The 18,733-nt window shown below is 29.0% G+C and overlaps 2 protein-coding genes across 4 annotated transcripts in view; one reads left to right on the top strand and one right to left on the bottom strand.

Moving 5' to 3' along the window:
- The window catches only part of LOC132936931 (uncharacterized), a 22,461-nt gene extending 12,365 nt beyond the window's left edge, over window positions 1-10,096 (top strand). Inside the window, exons 2-6 of the mRNA XM_061003745.1 lie at window positions 1,706-1,830; window positions 3,662-3,886; window positions 6,262-6,397; window positions 7,475-7,607; window positions 9,859-10,096. Coding sequence (XP_060859728.1) covers window positions 1,706-1,830; window positions 3,662-3,886; window positions 6,262-6,397; window positions 7,475-7,607; window positions 9,859-9,944 — 705 coding nt within the window. The 3' untranslated portion in view covers window positions 9,945-10,096. The remainder of the gene's footprint in view (window positions 1-1,705; window positions 1,831-3,661; window positions 3,887-6,261; window positions 6,398-7,474; window positions 7,608-9,858) is intronic.
- On the bottom strand, window positions 10,008-18,733 carry LOC132936930 (glucose-6-phosphate 1-dehydrogenase). Of its 3 annotated transcripts, none has more exons than XM_061003743.1 (11): window positions 18,205-18,733; window positions 17,666-17,962; window positions 13,082-13,200; window positions 12,862-13,008; window positions 12,548-12,765; window positions 12,315-12,473; window positions 12,010-12,229; window positions 11,722-11,941; window positions 11,231-11,436; window positions 10,998-11,158; window positions 10,008-10,929 (listed from the first exon to the last, which is right to left on the bottom strand). In XM_061003743.1, the coding sequence occupies exons 2-11, from the start codon at window positions 17,715-17,717 to the stop codon at window positions 10,833-10,835; spliced, it is 1,599 nt and encodes a 532-aa protein (XP_060859726.1). In that variant the 5' UTR covers window positions 17,718-17,962; window positions 18,205-18,733; the 3' UTR covers window positions 10,008-10,832. The 3 variants fall into 3 exon arrangements, with proteins under 3 accessions (XP_060859726.1, XP_060859725.1, XP_060859727.1); XM_061003742.1 differs by lacking the exon at window positions 18,205-18,733 and adding an exon at window positions 18,025-18,195; XM_061003744.1 differs by lacking the exons at window positions 17,666-17,962; window positions 18,205-18,733 and adding an exon at window positions 15,948-15,966.

The raw sequence follows: 18,733 nt of genomic DNA, 5'->3' as shown, positions 1-18,733 counted from the left end.
ATTGTTATTATATTATGTCAACCTGGAAACTACTCAAGTTATCGTAATAATTTATAAATATTATCATACCTATTAAATATTTTATCCAGTTTTATGTCCTCATATACTATTAGTATTATGTGAGTGTATTTCATATTCTGCCACTCTAGTTATAGGTACATACAATGTATGTACGGCCAGAAAGTAGGTAGGTATTACATTAAAAAACCCAAATTGTACTTTATAATATTTTACTATAATTTACGTTTTTTTTTTCATATAAAATTTCAAAATAAAAAAATACCATCTGTACTAGTTCAGTAACTAACCTTAAATCCAAGAACTATAGTTCTATAACAACAACTAAACAAAATTAAAACAACTTTTCTGCGCTGGTATTATAATAATCGTAGATTATGAAAAAAATATTAAACCGGCTAATATAGATAACTATCAAAATCACTTAAAATATATTTTAATTTACAATTATACCTAATTATTTTTTTACATCGCAATAATATTTGAAAAACAATTATAGAATAGAGCAATAAGACTTTATTTATGTATAGATTTTACATTGGTTATTAAATTAATTTTTAAAAACGAACTACAGTAAAAAATATTATAGGAGCTTCAGCTGGTTTATCAATTATTTATAGCATAAAAAGTATTATAGTGCATACTATCAGATAATTTTTGACTGATTACGATTTGCAATAATTGCAATTTGAATAATGTTGTCCCATAAACTTATATTATTGTATAAATAAAATTAATTCACTTCTTAAAATTCTAGTAGGTATAGCATTTGAGTAAAGACATGCAATCAGAAATACCAAGTAACTACTAATTTTTCTTCCACGAGTGGAAGTGGAAGTAGTGTTTTAATTGTTTGCTCCGAGACCGGGTAATTTGCAGGTATTTGAAATGAAATCTATTTTCTATTTTTTGTTTAAAAATAATACATTAATACATACATATTTATAAACTATAATGTTAATCAATTAGTCATTGCTAGAAAATATGTTACTTTCACGTGTATATTAATAATAATATGTGGCTCACTAAAAATAAAGTTAAATTACCCACCTAATCTATATACTTACTCATGTCAAAGTTCCTCCAACAAGAGGGTTCTTCACTCCATATGATTCGTCCTTTTTTTTCTTCACATACGCTTATTGTCATTTACGTGAAAAGATTGTATAATAAATAAAATTTTAAATGTATAAATGTTATAGATATAGGTAAATTTACAATAATATAATAAAAAAATTTTAATATTTTTCACAACAATAATAATTGTATAATAATTATTTAATAACTTAGAGATTTCCAAAATAATAAATATAAAATCAAATATAATTTTACTTGTTTTGTTAATTGCACTGACTTCAAAAATATTGTTAATGTTTGATGTTTTATCATGTGTTGAGTTGATAATGGTCACAATATTTATTTATTGCTGCAGAAAAGAAATTTATCTTAAATAATTATTTTTTATTATTATACTTACCAACAATATATAATTGTAGTGGTACCTATATACGATAATTAGTATCTAACAGGCATTTATTAATAATAAATAAATAAATAAATATAAATGTGAATACATCTAAATAAATAGTCATTAGTGTATGTCTTAATAATAATTAAATTATGTGATTACCTATGCACTAAAAATCAGTTAAATTATCAAAAAATTGATCCGATGTTTTGACCATAGTGTGCATTGACGTTACCGGACTTTTTTGAGGATATTCTACGGCCGCCAATTGATTGTTCTTACTGCCAAGGATTAGACACCATTGAGAAGGTATTCAATTTATCAGCCGAACATTTTGAAAAGCAGTGAGTTAAATAAACACTTATTGTTTTTATCTTAAAAATTGTATTTTAATTAATAATATTAATTAAGAACTCAGCTCATCTGCATTAAAGTATTACTTATTGAATTATTTATTGTATATAATATGTAGTTAATTTTAAGCTAGCTATACTTTATAGACATTTGACATTGTACATAATGACATGTTATAATTGAATATATTAGGAAATTATATAAATACTTATATTAAGTTGTTATTTTACCTACCAATTTAAAAATATGAAAAATGCATACAAACAGTTTATTTTTTTATATTTAAACAGATTTTAACCGTGGAGTTTTAAACCTTTTAGACATTATATAGGTATAAATAGGTACTATATTTTTATTTAATTTATATAGTTAGGTACACCTACTTATAAATGAGAATTTTAAATTATTTAGATATTTTAAGCTATACAAAACCTACTTGGTTTATTTGGTAATAAAATAAAAATAAATTATTAATAGTATAAATTATAAATTATTATTATAAATCTATAAAGTATATCTTTAGAAATAGATGCCGTAAATATATACACACCCATAGGCGCAACTAAGGACATTTTTCTGGGGGCATAGAATTGTATCAGCAGCACAAATCCTGATAATTAATATTTTAAAATATGATTAAAAACGGGGTATTAAAGCCCCCCAAAGCACCCCTAATTACGCCTATGACACATCCTCTCCAATTATAATTGTTTTTCGTACAACAGCCAAAGAGACCTGATTTTAATCATTACCTATAAGTTTTTAACATAGCTGGCTAAAGCCACGGTGCCTCTCGGCCCTTGATTATAAATCCTTACTGACTTAGGCACTTTGCTGATTTTTTTTTTTTTAGAGGGGGGACTTTAGCTTTTTTTGTGGTATCAACGACGCTGCCGTAACTTCTTGCGAATTACTTTGCATAACAGATATAATGATTCAGGTATAAAACATATATTCTACAAATATAACTATAGAAAAATGTAAAGGAACAAAATATAAAAATGACTAAAGAAACAAAAAAAATCACAATCATATTGATAAAAAAAACTATGTTAGATTGACAATGATCTTGTTAATATAGAGCCAACAAGATCTTTGTGTCAATTCAACAATAATATTGTTGCACCTTCTGATAAATGATAATGTTGAATCAATCAACAAACATTGTTGATTTAACAATGTTCTTGTTAATATAGAACCAACAAGGTTTTTTTTTATCAATTTGACAATACATCATATTATTATCAAATACATAGGTATTTTGTATTTGAATTAAATATAAAAAAAAACATTTTAAATAGGAAACTATTACTATAATAGTATAAGGTTTAAATACCTGCTTCTTTGAGCAAATATATTAAGAACCTCTTCAGATTTAACAATATTAGCTTAGTTCCTTTCATATTGATGTAAACTTTTTTTTTAACACTTTGACGTTATTTAACTATTAGACACAATATTATTATAAGCGTATTTATTTGGAACATTAATATCGTTTGATGATACTATAGTATGAGCTTGTGTGTTAAATAACTATTTTCTATATCTGCATATCAATTAAAAACTGGTTTATTGTTATAAATGAATATCGGTTTTTCCATCAAGGTGGTGGAAAAAATAATTTCAACCATATATGCCAACGGTAAAAATCGTCAAAATCGTATATTTGAGAAATGAGAAATTTCGGACCCTAGATGGATCGTTAATTTTACTCGGTTGATTGCAGATATGCCTAGATGATGCCTACCCGATAATGCCTACTTGCACGTACCTATTTTTAAGTAATTTTTAATTTTTAAATGTTATCTATTTTTTTCGTAGCTACGCGTACACAGGAAGACCAGTAGTTGTTGTCGACGATTCCAAAGCCGAGCGGTCGGCCGATTTTGGGTTTCGACTTTTCAAAAACTTGTCCGATTCCAAACTTTTGACGCCATGCCAGTTTTTCCCGTACAAAACCGAATTCAACACTCTCGAGGAAGCTTTGGACATGGATGACCAACGGGCAGCGATGGCGCCCGGATATGCACCGTGGTACATCGGATGGTACGTCGGATAGTACTATATAGGCTATAGCCCATAGGTAGTAGATGAGATAGGTAGGTAACTATACTAAAATAAGTTAAAATAAATACTTGCGGGATTTTTTTGATTTTTTTATTAAATTGCAGATAAGATTGTACCTACTTGACGTGATTACCAAAATAAAGACAGTTCCGATTTAAAATCATATTTCTATTGATTCTGAAATTTTATAATTTTATTTCCTCATTTTTACCGTCTTTATTTGTTCGTCGTCTTTCCATTTATAATAGGTGTGAATTACCATTGATCAATACATAATACACTATAACTCATAAGTATTTGAAATCAATGGTATAACAAATTTGAATTGATTCTTGACTAATTCATTATTATTTTTTAGGTTGGTACTTACTATAGTGTTTTAAATATTGTAATTTTTCATTATGCTTATAAAGTATAATCATAAACTACTTATAATATTATAGGGGCTCAAAGTTTTAATAACGATTAACGGTAAATTGTTTTATATGATTATACCGTGTTCGATGAGATTACTACAATTGAATATGAGTACCTAACTAGAGCAAGTTAAAATGTATGTACCTAGATTATAGCCTGTACCTGTAGGCGCTCAGGTTGGTGTAGCCCTACACGACTGTAAGTTACATACTAATCCTATACATCTTATCTAAGTTCTAAGCTTTAGTCACTTAAAAATCGCATTCTTAAAATATAATTAAATTCACAAAAAAATTGCTTGATATTTTTAAATGTGAAAAATCAACCGTAAAAAACATGCCTCCAGTAATTAATTTCCGGTGGTTATATATTATATAATATTTTATTTCTATTTATTTTCATTTACTTATTCAAACGAGCGAAGCCCAATAAGAGTTTTAGATCGAAACATCAAAACATAATGATAAAATAATTTAGACAGATAGAAAGAAAAAGAAAAATTACAGATAATATAACATTTAAGCAGAGTGAGATTGATAGATACATAAAATAGCATAATATAATTAATTAAGTATAATAATAAAAGTAATTAAACATAATATATAAGGTGTAATATCAATACATCATTCACACGTAATAATTAATAATATAATTCTAAAAAGACCCAATTATACAGTAAAAATTAAATGAATCTAATTATGTAGCATTAGCCAACCTATTAATAGGAGCATCAATTAAATAACTAGTTCTATTATGTAGTTGCGTATAAAAAGTATTTGTAGATCTAGTTTGACATTGTGGGACATAGAAATTTAAATGATTTAATAGTCCACTAGAATTAATGAAACCATTAACCACTTTATATAGGAACTTTAAATCAATTAAATTTCTCCTGATTGCGAGACTATTCATATTTAAAGTGTCTAAATAATGGCGCTTATAATGGTGTATGACATTGACGCGGGATATTGCAATGTTGTACGATATAAAGCAAAGGAAGCGATTTTGTGGATACTTCAAGGCATTGGATGTGGCCATATGGGTATAAATAACAGATGGCGACCAGATAATCGAATTATATTCTAGAATAGAACGTACCAGTGCAAAATATAATGCCTTTAGGTTAAAGGAGTAAGTAAAATCTTTACATGTCCTATACTGTCAACAGTGTCAACTAATGAATCCTAGCATAGATGACGATTTTTTAGACATAGTCAGATAATGTTTATTGAATGTAAGATTCACAAGTACAATATAGGTACTTAGGTATATATAGTAAATAGGTACCAACCTATATAAGCGTATTAAATTCAGATTGAGCAAAAATTATAACGTCCATTGAGCAATATTTTTTTAAATTTTAAGTTGGGTACTTAGTGTATATTATAGCAATATAGTTTTATATTATGCAAGGCTGGGCATTAACGAGTTAAAAGTTAAAATTAAGTTAAAACGGTAAGTTAATTAAAGGTACGAATTGTCTAAACTCAAAAGAGTATAAAGACATTATTATTTATTGACTATTGCTATTATATTAAAACAAATAATGTAATATATATATATATTATAGATTATAGTAGTAATATCTTATATGTGATCTCGGGGCCCCAAAACCAGAACCCTCTGTGAGTTGCACACCCAACACTACCAATAATTGCGCCACTGTTTATAGTACAAAGATAGAATTTATTCACGACAAAGGGAACAAAAATATTAAGATTATTCATAGGGGCCTGAATGTGTAAATTTATTTGCCTTTCCAAGTTAAAGTTTTATAAATAAAATTTACAACACCTTCTCCACTAAAATTTGATTGAAATTGCATGGCTAAGAACCTTCTCAAATATTAGTTATAGCTAATATGGGTACCTACATCATATTATTAATGTTATATTAGGTATAATACAAACCAAAAATTAATTTGGATACGATTTCAGGAGCAATTGTGAACGTAAATCGATAAATCGTCTGAAGGAACACATAAATCTACCGAGTTTCTTACCAAAGCTGTCAGACAGGAAGCAAACCCTTTGGATTTTTATGGGCACACCGGGACACGGAGCACCGATGCACGTAAGTTATATAGATAATATTGTAATAATTGTATATGCAATAATATATTTATAAAGCTAATTATGTAAGATAATAATTAAAAACTTATATTACTATTAGTTACTAACTTACCATTTATATTATTATACATTGGTAATTGTATCCTAAATAGGATATACTCGGCCACCGAGGTGTTCCAACTTTACGTGATATTGTATTTACATTGGCAGACTAAAATAACTAAAATAGTTTGTTGGGAAATCGTTATTGTATGCGTGAACTTCAAAGTTCTTCATAATATAAGCTTCGGACGTTCGTAAAAAAATATTTGAAAATTACATTTAAGTAGGTACCCTACTTAATTTTTACTTATAATTTTTTGTGAGCAAAACGTATACCTATATAATGGGTTCTTGACTCTTGTATTACATTTTCAAACCTTAGGTATGATTGTACGAACATTAAAAATGACGTTAACGTTATGAATGTTCAATAGCTACAAAATAATATGCACATTTTTGTGATTTTGACAAATTTTGTAAAAATTCAAACTCCAAACGATCATAAAATATTATTGTAGATTTACACTCAACTTTTTTTTTAATTCCAGTATAAAAAACTTAAATGGAATATTGAATTATATTATACAAGATATTGTATTTAATTTCTAAGCTTTTTTCCAAGAATACATATTTTTTATCGACATTTACAGAAAAAACGCATTTAAAATTTCTATAAATAAACTCGTAAGTACCTACTTATTAAAAATTAATAAAATTATATAAGCATTTGTTGAACCTGTAGGTTGGGTACTTCAGTTAGGTGTAATTTTACTCCCCCCCTCTCACAAAGTACCGATTACCAAAATAGGTAGGTACCTACTATTGTACAAACTAGCTTCCTATCAGAAAAGATATTGAATTTGAAAATTAAAGCATTTTACTGCTCTAAAACTTAAAAGATGATTAATGATTAATGTCAACAAAATCAATCCACCTATCCGCTAAAATACCGAAAATTTAATAAATGTTTAATCTTTTCATAAATCACAAAACACATTTGCGGCGGAAATGGACTGCCGGTTACGCCAACACGCAGATTGACAAGGTGGCATTTCCGTCGTGGCAGACTCAAATTAGTGGATACAAAAAATGGACGTTGCGCACGCCGGCCGAATGTTTTTTCAAATGCAAACGAATATTCGAAGTTTTCATGGAACCTGGTTCGACGAGTGAGTGCCTATATATTGTATAAATACCTATCGATTCGATTGCAAATAGTGGGTTGTCTAGTGGGGAGGGGGGGGGGCTAAGCCAATCTAACCCTTGCATAGCCCCCGTCCCACAAAATACCTGAAGATATTACACCACATATGTTATGTACAATTTTTATTTCCACATCAAAATCTTCAACCCTGCCTTCCAAATACCAAACTCTATTTGCGCCTATCCACTTGGGTATACTCAATTAAAATATGCATTAGTGATTGGTCCTGTTAATTATTATTGCTGGTGAACAACAAGTACAATACTGATGCTTTATTAAAGGTAAGTGTAGTTAACAATCCTAGGGGAGAAGGGCAGGAGGCTCATTATAAAGTACTTACCAACAGAGAAATCAATGCACGTAATATATGCTGTGCCACAACAACTATGGGGGCTATCACCATAGACAATAAAGGGGTTGGGGGCAGTTGTCCGAAAAATGATAAGGCAGCTTATACCACAATACCATACCAGCATATACCAGCATTTTACAGTGACACCAATTTGAAAAAACATCGTACAGTGATGCCATGCTAGCGGCACTCGTCGCTACGCTCCTCAGCGCCGTCGCTCCGCTCCGCAAATCGAAAATATCCCCCGACTTGTTGTGCAACACCACCTCAAGGTGGTCACAGGGTAACCACCGTACAACCACTCTTATCGGTCTTTATCATTATTCGGACAACTTACTGCCAGCCACCGCATGTTTACTATCAATTTTGAGGTTATATGGGGTAAAATGGTAAATATTATAATATAATGCCAAAAACTGCTCAAAACTCAAAAGTCTTAATAGGTATATTATATTATTTTTATAATTCAATGTTAGAAATTTAGAATTATTTCATATTATACCGGCGGGCGGCAATTATTTGAAGTTTGAACATAACCTTAAATAGTACCCCATGTAGGAGAGAGATCATTCTTAAAGATATTGTCTCTCTCCCACAAAAAAGAACGCGACCTCATACAGTGTGAATATAGCCATGGCCTATCCATACCTGTATTATCTATAGCTGTCACACCAATTAATAGCCTTAAAAACTAAAAAAAAAAATTGGAGTGAATAAATCTACATATATTAGGGAGCCCCCCTCTAAAATTTCTATAGTCCCCCAAAAAAACTCATGATTTAACTACTATAATTTGAAAGCATCATAAGATTATCAAGTATAAAGCTGAACTAGTCTCTCCAAATTTTAAACACTATTTACACTGGTAGATGGTAATAAATAATAACTATTGTTTTTATTCAAGAAATATGAACAACATTAATTTATTACTTGAATAGATAGTACCAATAGATAGAACCAATGGTAGGTAAAAGCCATAATTACAACCACAAAAAGTTTAAATTAAAATACTTTATGGTCAAATATTAAGTACTTATTATTTCTTGTTCTTAAAAGGGTACGTGGTATTCACCATTTATAATTCACGGTATTGAACTCTAAAGAGTAGTACCATTACACTGTCACCATATTTACTGTAAACCATGTGTTTAACACGTTACCATAATGTACCAAATAGCTATAAAATAGTTACCAAATAGTAATAGTAAATAATCAGCTACTGCCTACTTCACGTGTCAAGAGTCTATAAATGTCAAGAGAAATTATTATACCCAAACAATATAATTAAATTTTGATGAGCATTTAGTAATAAGAACATTTTTAAAACGACCACGTGTAACATAGTAAACATAATTATATGCGGCTGGACTCTTAAATAAATATATTTCTATCCTAGATTAAAATATATTTTGGGTTATTATCACTATTTTGAAGGAATAGATATAAAATTGAGTGACTAGTTAAGCTGATAAGTCCATAGTTATTATCTGTCATGAGTTGGTTAGCCTTAACTGCATGAACCTAGTTTATGCCGTTTGTGGTTAGCTGCTAGCACAAGTATCACTTGTTTTGTTTTTCTAATGGTTATGCATGTTCTTAGATAAAATTTAAATAAATACGCTATACACGGTATAGTTTATCATAATATATAAATTGAAAAATTAATAATTAATAATTTGAAAAACAAAACATAACTATTTAATATTATTTTATTATTATCATTTGATAACACATTAAAGAAATTATATTTTAAATCTAGATAAGAGAATATTATATAGAATATTTATGGTAAGGTAGAGATATTACTTTGTAAATATTTTATGAGAAATTATATAATTATTATAATTGTTCAATATTCTTTTAGTTGTACTAGATACAAATATTTGGTACCATGAAACACAAACCATCGGTCAAGATATCAGCATAACTGTGGGCGGCGAATATGATTGAGATGCAAGACATACACAGAGAATATTGTAGGTACTTAAATATTAGAAATCATTAACACTAGAATTGCAATGGCTTTTTTTTATTATTTTAAATTAACATACACCAGCCATTTAAAAGAAATTCAAGACAACTACATAATTTAAATTTTAAATATAGATATTATTCTACTGTAAACATTTTATTTATCAAAATTAAATTGTTGTATCTAATCAAAAGTATGTTATTTTAATAATGGATATTATTTACCCTGTAATCGCAATACATCTAGAAAACATAATATCATGACAATTGAAACATTGAGTGTTCATTTAGAAAGGCAGATTGAAAATACAATACAACCGTATTGTAACATAAAATAAAAAACCCTGTAGTTTATTATATTTGTATTTACGAGCACAAATAATACTGAGTAGATATTATTTGACTTTCTAGACAATATATTGTTGAACAACACTCCTGAGGTCAGTAATGTAGCATGAGCACTTCTGTTATTTTATATCATGTTATTGCTAAAATTTATAAATATAACATAAAAACAATTAAGTTTACTAAACTATGGTTGATTAAAATAACCAAACAAAATTTAAATTAAATTAAGTTAAAAAATTTTTTTTTGGATTAACAAACAAAAACAAAACAAATTTATAACACAAGAAAAACCAATACAAAATGATAAAAAAAAAAATAAAAAAAAATGGAAATTCAAATGATAATTTATAATGTGTCAAGTGAGTAACCGGAATGATTTAAAATAATTTATATGGCAGATCTTTAAATAAATTATTTTTATAGACAATTACATAAGTACATATTATGTTCGGTAAACAATTAATATATATATATATATATATATATTGTTCTAAATGATAAACAATATTTTTAGATGAACTAAGATTGAGGTTTCACCCATTTGTAAGATCCATAATACTTGAAGTTATTTGCAAGAGAAAGATCATCAGCTTTAGTAGGTCCACGAGTACCATACCTATAAAAAATAAAACCACAAATTAAACAAATCACTACAGATTACAGTTAATATAAATATTGACATACTTGTATGGTGTTGGTTCGGGTCGAGTCGATTCAATTTCATGGAGAAGAGGAGTAAATATACGCCAAGCCTCAGAGAGCTCATCAGCACGCACAAAGTGCATTTGAGAACCACAAAACACATCCAATATCAATCGTTCATAGGCGTCTGGTAACTTGACATTCTAATAAACAAAATTAGTGTTATTCAACATAACAACAATTTAATGTTATCAGAAGAACAATATTCAACTTACCTTATAACGACTATTATAGGTTAAGTCCAATTCGGTTTCTTCCATTTCAAATCCGATACCGGGTCGTTTAGTCATCATCTTAATGTATACGGCTTCATCCGGTTGGACGCGAATGACAAGTTCGTTTCTCTTTAAGACTCCCCCAAATATGTCACCAGGCACATCATGATATTGAATTCGGATTTCAGCCTTTCGTTCATTCAATGCTTGAAAAATTAAAATAATAATAAAATTAAAAATAATATTTTATAGAAATCCAGGTGGTAAACAATCCAGATCAGCGGACCATATCAGAGATTCAGTTAACTCTTGGAAGATGAACCAAATGTAATGGCGTGTCTGAATTACATCAGGTTTTCCTGAAAACTATTAAATAGGTTGTGGAAAAATTCAACAATAATAAGCCAATCTGAGAAACATTCATTATCTTTATATAATAATTGAATAATAATAATAAGTAATTGAAAAACAAATTCGACATATACGCATACCTTTTCCACATTTCAGTATAAAAGGTACACCATCCCAACGTTCATTATTGATTTTCAACACAGCTGACGCAAATGTGGCAGTTTTTGATCCACTTGGTACAGTCTTATCATCAGAGTATCCAAATTTCTTGTGCTCTTCTGCAGCTTCCTTATTACCAACATACTGTCCCAAAACCACATCAGACATTTGTACTTTAGGTATACATTTAAGTACCTTGACCTAAAATATATTACACATATCATTAGATAACAAAAATGCACAACCATAACTGCTTCCAGATATCTAACTTTTTCATTTCGAACATCATCAGGATGTATAGTAGCTGGCTTCTCCATGGCCACCAAACTGAGGATCTGGAGTAAATGATTTTGCATTACGTCACGGATTATGCCGAAACTGTCAAAATATCCACCACGTCCTTCAGTACCAAATGGTTCTTTGAAAGTGATTTGCACCTGTGCAATGTTGTCTCTGTTCCATCCAGTATTCAATATTCTGTTTCCAAACCTGAATAAATACATTTCATTTTTTTTTACCTATACATATGCATCGGGACAAATATTTATCTACGTTTCCTTGGCATTTACTTTACCTGAGTGTCATGAGATTTTGAACCATCTCTTTGCCCAGGTAATGATCAATACGGTACACTTGATCTTCACTGAACAATTTGGCTAAGTGGTCACTAAGTTCCAATGAACTAGCAGCATCCCGACCAAACGGCTTTTCTATGATAACACGAGTCCACCCTCTGAAAATAAATTATATTAGAGTTATCAATCAGTAGTAAATCGTAGTTTTATATAAATTTGTCGATCCACTTACTTATGATCCATGCATGTTTCATGGATGTGAGAGGTGGTTACCTCAAACAAAGAGGGGGGTATAGCCAGATAGAACAACCTATTAGAGATGCCAGAAATTTCGTGTTTGGAAAGTTTTACGTTCAGAGTGCGGTAGTCAGCAGAACTATCATAAGATCCAGCAATGTAAAAGTTGTAAGACCAGAATTCGGCAAGCCGTTCTTTTTCATCTTCATTGCACTACAAAATAAAATTAAAATTAATCAATCAAATCCTAAAAAATAGTTATTTTACAAACAGTAATAAATAAGGAATGTAACTTTAGAAATATCCTACTTTTAAATATGGCGAGACGTTGCTTTTTAGTTGTTCCATGGATAATTTTGACCTGGAGTATCCATAAATGAATGTCTTGTCTGGAATCAACTTATCGCGGAACAACATCCAAAGAGTTGGGTAGATTTTCTTTTTTGCTAAATCTCCCTGCAAAATTTAATATTTAAAGTTAATTATTATAATAGTCAGCAGATTCATACAAATCTGTATAATAATTTACCGAAGCACCCATCACTACAATCAGGTGAGTGATGTTTTGATCATAATGAGCCCCCTCCACGTCCATTTGAGGGGAGTTTAAGGATGTCCTAATCAGTTGAAGAGCTTCTTCTAGAGTATCTAATCAATGAAAAAATAAAAAATTAGTAACAAAAAAAAACAAAATTTTACAAAATGGCATGTTTCTTATAAAAAAAAATCAAGTCTTTTAAATTCTAAAATTAATAGTTAGTGTTAAAAAAAGGTTATTTCATCTAATGTAATGTATTATTAGTTTTGTTACTGTAAAAGGCGTATAAATAAATAAATTATCTATTAATATGGTAATTGAACAACTAAGCAAAAGCTAAAAAATGTATTTTTATTAATATGGTTAAATGTAGATAATATTTTGTAGCAGTATTATTACTATTTCAATTTTTATTATTAATAAGTTCTTAATACATTATTACAGATGTGTATTTTGTTACTTGCCTAACCACAAATTCACTATTAATCCACCATTTTTAATGTTTTTGAAACATTGACATTTAACACATAAATAATAAGCAATTTATCAACCATCAACCATTATAATAGTATTCATTATTTTATGTCGGTTTAAGTAACAATATTTGTTACCAAAAATTGGGGTTCCTATTAAAGGAGTACACACATTGCTAAATATGCTCCACTGAACTATAAGATATAGTAGGATATTATAATAAAAGACATAGTAAATTGTATTTTTAATAATATCAAAAATGTAGATGGCTTCAACAAAAGTAACATACCTAATGTAAATGTCCACACAGTATATTTAATAAACTGCATTAAATATTTCATTGAGTTACAAAAATTTCAAAACAAATAAATGTTATACAAAAAGCTGGATTATTTATTTAATGTTAACATAATCAATATAGGTAGGTACTGAATAATAAGTAATGATAAGTAATGAATTGCAAATAATATTTTTAATCTCTAATTATTTTAAATTTGTCAATATTACTCATTAAATAAAAATTGATTTAACTGTGTCAATAAGTTATCATTATAATTTATAAATAGCTTAAGTATAATATATTAGATTATGCATAGGTACGTATAAAATTGTTAAAAATATAGGTAGTTACTAATAGAGTTAAATTTTACTTTAATAATTAGAGAAAAATAAAATAAATTAACTTAAGGTATAAATTATAAAGATAACACGATGATGACTAATGAGCAATTTAATATTACAGATAACATATGTGGGAAAAAATTTAGTTGTACCTATAATATTACTAATTGTTATCAAAAAAGGAAAAAGTTATATTATACAGGTACCTATATAACAAATTGGAAATTAAAATTAACTATAGGGACCTTAAGAGGATGCCTCACATATTATGTAAATTGTTAATGAAAACAGTTTTGAGAAGGAAGAAACTGAGAAAGATATGGTTCTAGGTAAAAACAAAAAATCCAATCATAAATAAAACTTATGCTCTGAAATATTGTTTTAATATTTTTTATATGACTTATAAGAAAAAAAGTAAGTGATTATTGTTTTAACTTTTAGAGTCAGTTCTTTTTATATTTTTTAAACATTAAAATACTTAATTTTTTTTTGTTTAAGGGATGTTGTGAAAATACAAAAAATGTAATATAAATTGCATATATAAAACCCCTTAAAAAAAGAATGAGTAAAGTCAATAAGTGTGAATATATGAAAATAATTGATATCTATTGTTTAAAGCAGTGGCTTTAATGCAGAATCCTATACAAGTCGCGGAGAAAAAGTTTAATTAAGATATAATGTTTGATTCCTAGGAATTTTTTTTTAGTAGCTGAGGCACTCTGTAATTAAAACAAAGATAATATACATACATAATACTCATACCTCATACACTTATTAATAATAAAAAAAATCAATCTTATTTTATTTTCCGCTATCTACAAAATTACGTTTAAATTCTAAAAAAATGTGTTGATATTGTATTGTATACCAAAATAATCAAAACTAAAATAATGAATAGTTATGTGAAATATACTAAATGAAAACTACTAAGCAGTAAAACCAAATATAAAAAAACAATAAGGATATAGGTGAATATTATTACCTATTATAGATGCTTAAAAAATGTCAAATAAAAAATAAGCAAAATCTTATAACCAAAACTATTAACTTTTATTATTTAAATGAAAATTGTGGTTTTAAAATCAAATAATAATGTATCAATATTATTGTGCATTTTGAAGGTCATCTGTTTTTATTATGTCAATTACTTGTCTTTATATGAGTTGAAACAATTTTTATTTAGTACTTTAAGCTTAATTTTTAGTAAATACTAGGTACATTAATACATTATACTCAAATTTAAAAAAATAAAATTGATAAAAATATGCAATTACACTTAGTGGATTCAGAAATGTATATAATTGAACACATTAAATAAAAATGCACACAAAAAGTGGGTATTTTTAAAAATAATTTCATATAAAAAGAAATTATAACAATTAAATAAAAATAAAATACTTGGTAGGTACTTATGTACCTATTTTTATTAAATATTCTTTATAAAATTAATATAGCTAATACAAAATTTTATATTTTTCAACTATGAAAAGAAATATATTTTACTTTTCTATACCTAGGTACCTACAAAAAAATTAATTTACTTATGTCTCTTCTCGTCAGTAATTAATTGAATTTTCATAGTTGATTATTTATTGGCATTAATAAATAATACATGTGTAATAATATTTTTTTTAATAATTAGGTAATTTAATTTAATAGGTATGAATTGAAATAATAATATTATATTATTAATTAAAAGCTTTCAATTACATACTGACACTTGATCATAAAATTGTTACTACAAATGAATGGATAACATTACCTTTATAAGCTGAGACACTTAATTTTCCATTTAATGTAATTCAAACAATCTATTTATTTGTTATCACTAGGTACCTGATGACAAAATTATAAATTGACAAATATGAACAAAAATTAAACTAGATATTTATAATTTCCTTTAACATAATATATAATTAAAAATATTCAATCCTCATACTAATTTTTAAAGTATTATTAATAATTGAAATATTTAAATGAAAAAAAAAAAAAAACAATTTCACTATGATTAAATAACATTTGTATTAATTTGGTGTTGTAAATATCATAATTACCAGATGATGTCAAACAAAATATTCAGAGCTTATTGATTTATATAAGTACTTAATAGAACACTTTAACCGTGTCACAGCAAATTTTCATCATATTATGAACTCTTAAGATAACATTTAAACCAATTAAACTTCTAGTTTATAATTGGAAATTAAAAAAAAAAATAATAACAATAATTTAATAAGAAAACAATTAAAATTAAAATGACTAGGTATTTTATAATATATTTACTTTTTTTTTGTTTTAACTAGGTACCTAACCTATGTATGAATAAATATGTACCCACCAGATGTACCTACCATAACAATTTTTCCATGTAATTTACCTAGTACTTTCCATTTAAAATTTTAAAATGGTGTTCCCTCAAATTTTCAATGCAAATAGGTTTTCTATTTAATTGGTTAAGAAAAAAAATAGAAAAAAAATACTAAAAAGTAGGAATAATTAAGAAGGTACTTAGGAACCTCTAATAATTATAGATAAGGTACCTAACCTAACCATTAACTGGAAAATGTTGGATTTTCAAAATTTAAGATATAATATTGTTTAAGAGCTTATAAATAGGTACAAAACAAAACCAATTACTTATTAGTTTATTATTTTTATTTTTTTAAATTAAAATAAATCATAAAAATATAAAAAAATAAAAAAATAAAGCAAATTGTAAAGTAAATAGGTAGGTAATTAGTGTTTGGAAGTCATAAAATATGTCCATATGTTTGAAATATTTGAACTACCTACATACTTACTTCAATTAATAATTATTAAATAATTTAATTAGAAATTAAAATAAGTTTCATTAGGTATAACAATAAATATATTTTTGGGAGGCGGATTGGCCGAGCGGACTAAGGCGTAGGTTGTGACGCACACCGGCGCATATTCAAACCTTGGTCCATGGGCGTCGTTTTTCTTCGGGCAAGTCACGGTGTCCAGAGAACAAGTGCCGCCATCCCCCACCCGGGCATGGCAGATACCTACGGGTGCCCACTTGAAAATCTGCCAAAACTACACACATGTGTTTACGCCTACTGTTCACTCCCCCACAGTTTAAAAACCACCCAATGGCCTAAGTTGCCGCGGGTTAACTAATAAAAAATATATTTTAAAATGTTAAAATAATATTACTAGAATTTTAATAAAAGCTCCAACAGTGCATTACGAAAGCATGAAATTATTATAAATATTATATTATTTTACAATACCCGTGGAAATTGATAGTTATTGTGAACAATATAATATTATTGGGCAGGTAGAGTTAGAGGTAGGTTATCATGGTAAGTTGGAAAAACTTTAAAATTGATATTAGGAGAGTTAGGGGCTAGAAAATAAAATTAAAACCACCACAGAGTGTAAAAGCGGACGTATGGCGGAGTATCAAGACGGATAATATGCATGTCGATAGACAATATTACGGTATACACTCACTCATTTTGGACCGTTCAACAAGATCGTAGTGTCCACTGCTTTTAGAAAACATCAGCCGACGACCGCTGGACCGACAAGCCACTGGCAGGAGGTGTGTGCTCTACACACAACTGGACCGCGACTAGTACAACAGGTGGTTGTCGGCGTCCGTTCTGGCCGCGTGTGTGTGTGCGTCTGAGGTGGACTGCGGAGACAGGCGGCTGTGGGTCGACTGCCGGAGAAACGAACGTAATAACAATGGGCAGGCAGGCACAACAACAACAATCGAATGCGGAGAAGGCGAAAACCAGTAGACGACTATAATAATAATAATGATTATGTTATAATATAATGTATAGGGACACACACGATATTATTACTATTATTATGGTTTTCGTTACGAGGGATGGCCGGTAGGTGAGAGGGCTGAAGAAAAAGTGGAAGCAAACGGACGAAATCGAACGATAGCGCGCAATCAACGAATATCGTCGACCGGACGGCGGACGGCGAGTGATTGCTACCACCGGCTAGCGCGGAACTCGTAATATAGTCTGACCTACTTTTACCACCGCCGCCGCCACCGCCACCGTCGTTCACCGAAAACGTTCACTTTTCCCGTCCGCGGCTACCGGTCAAGTTCAGCCGTCGTTGTAGTCGTCGTCGTCGCCACCGCCGCCGCCGGTTACAAGACTCGATGGGGGTCGCAGTTGTTTCGATTATATTATTATAAATTGTACAACTGTTTGCGACGTTAAAATGTCACCGTTGTCGTCCCTTGGAATGTCGCGAAGATATTATTTTCCTTCGCGTCCAGTGGTCGTCGAAATTAAATTATTAATGATTGAACAACGTCTCGACGGCGGCGGCAATGATGAGATAATATGACGTCGGCGTCGTGTCTTCTGTGTTATCGGTCGGCGGCGGCGAAAAGGCAAACATTGAGAGTTAGTAGTTGGCCGTTATCGACATCGCGATCATTAAGAAGCTGTGAAAATAATAGTAATAATAATAATAAATACAGGCCAAGACGGAGTACGTCTGTCGGTTATCGGCGGGACAGACGACGCGCTCGGTCGACGGTGGACGGAC

Source organism: Metopolophium dirhodum, chromosome 1 (genome assembly GCF_019925205.1).
Source record: "Metopolophium dirhodum isolate CAU chromosome 1, ASM1992520v1, whole genome shotgun sequence".
In the NCBI taxonomy this organism is placed as follows: Eukaryota; Metazoa; Arthropoda; class Insecta; order Hemiptera; family Aphididae; genus Metopolophium; species Metopolophium dirhodum.
This window is presented reverse-complemented; position numbering and strand designations above follow the sequence as displayed.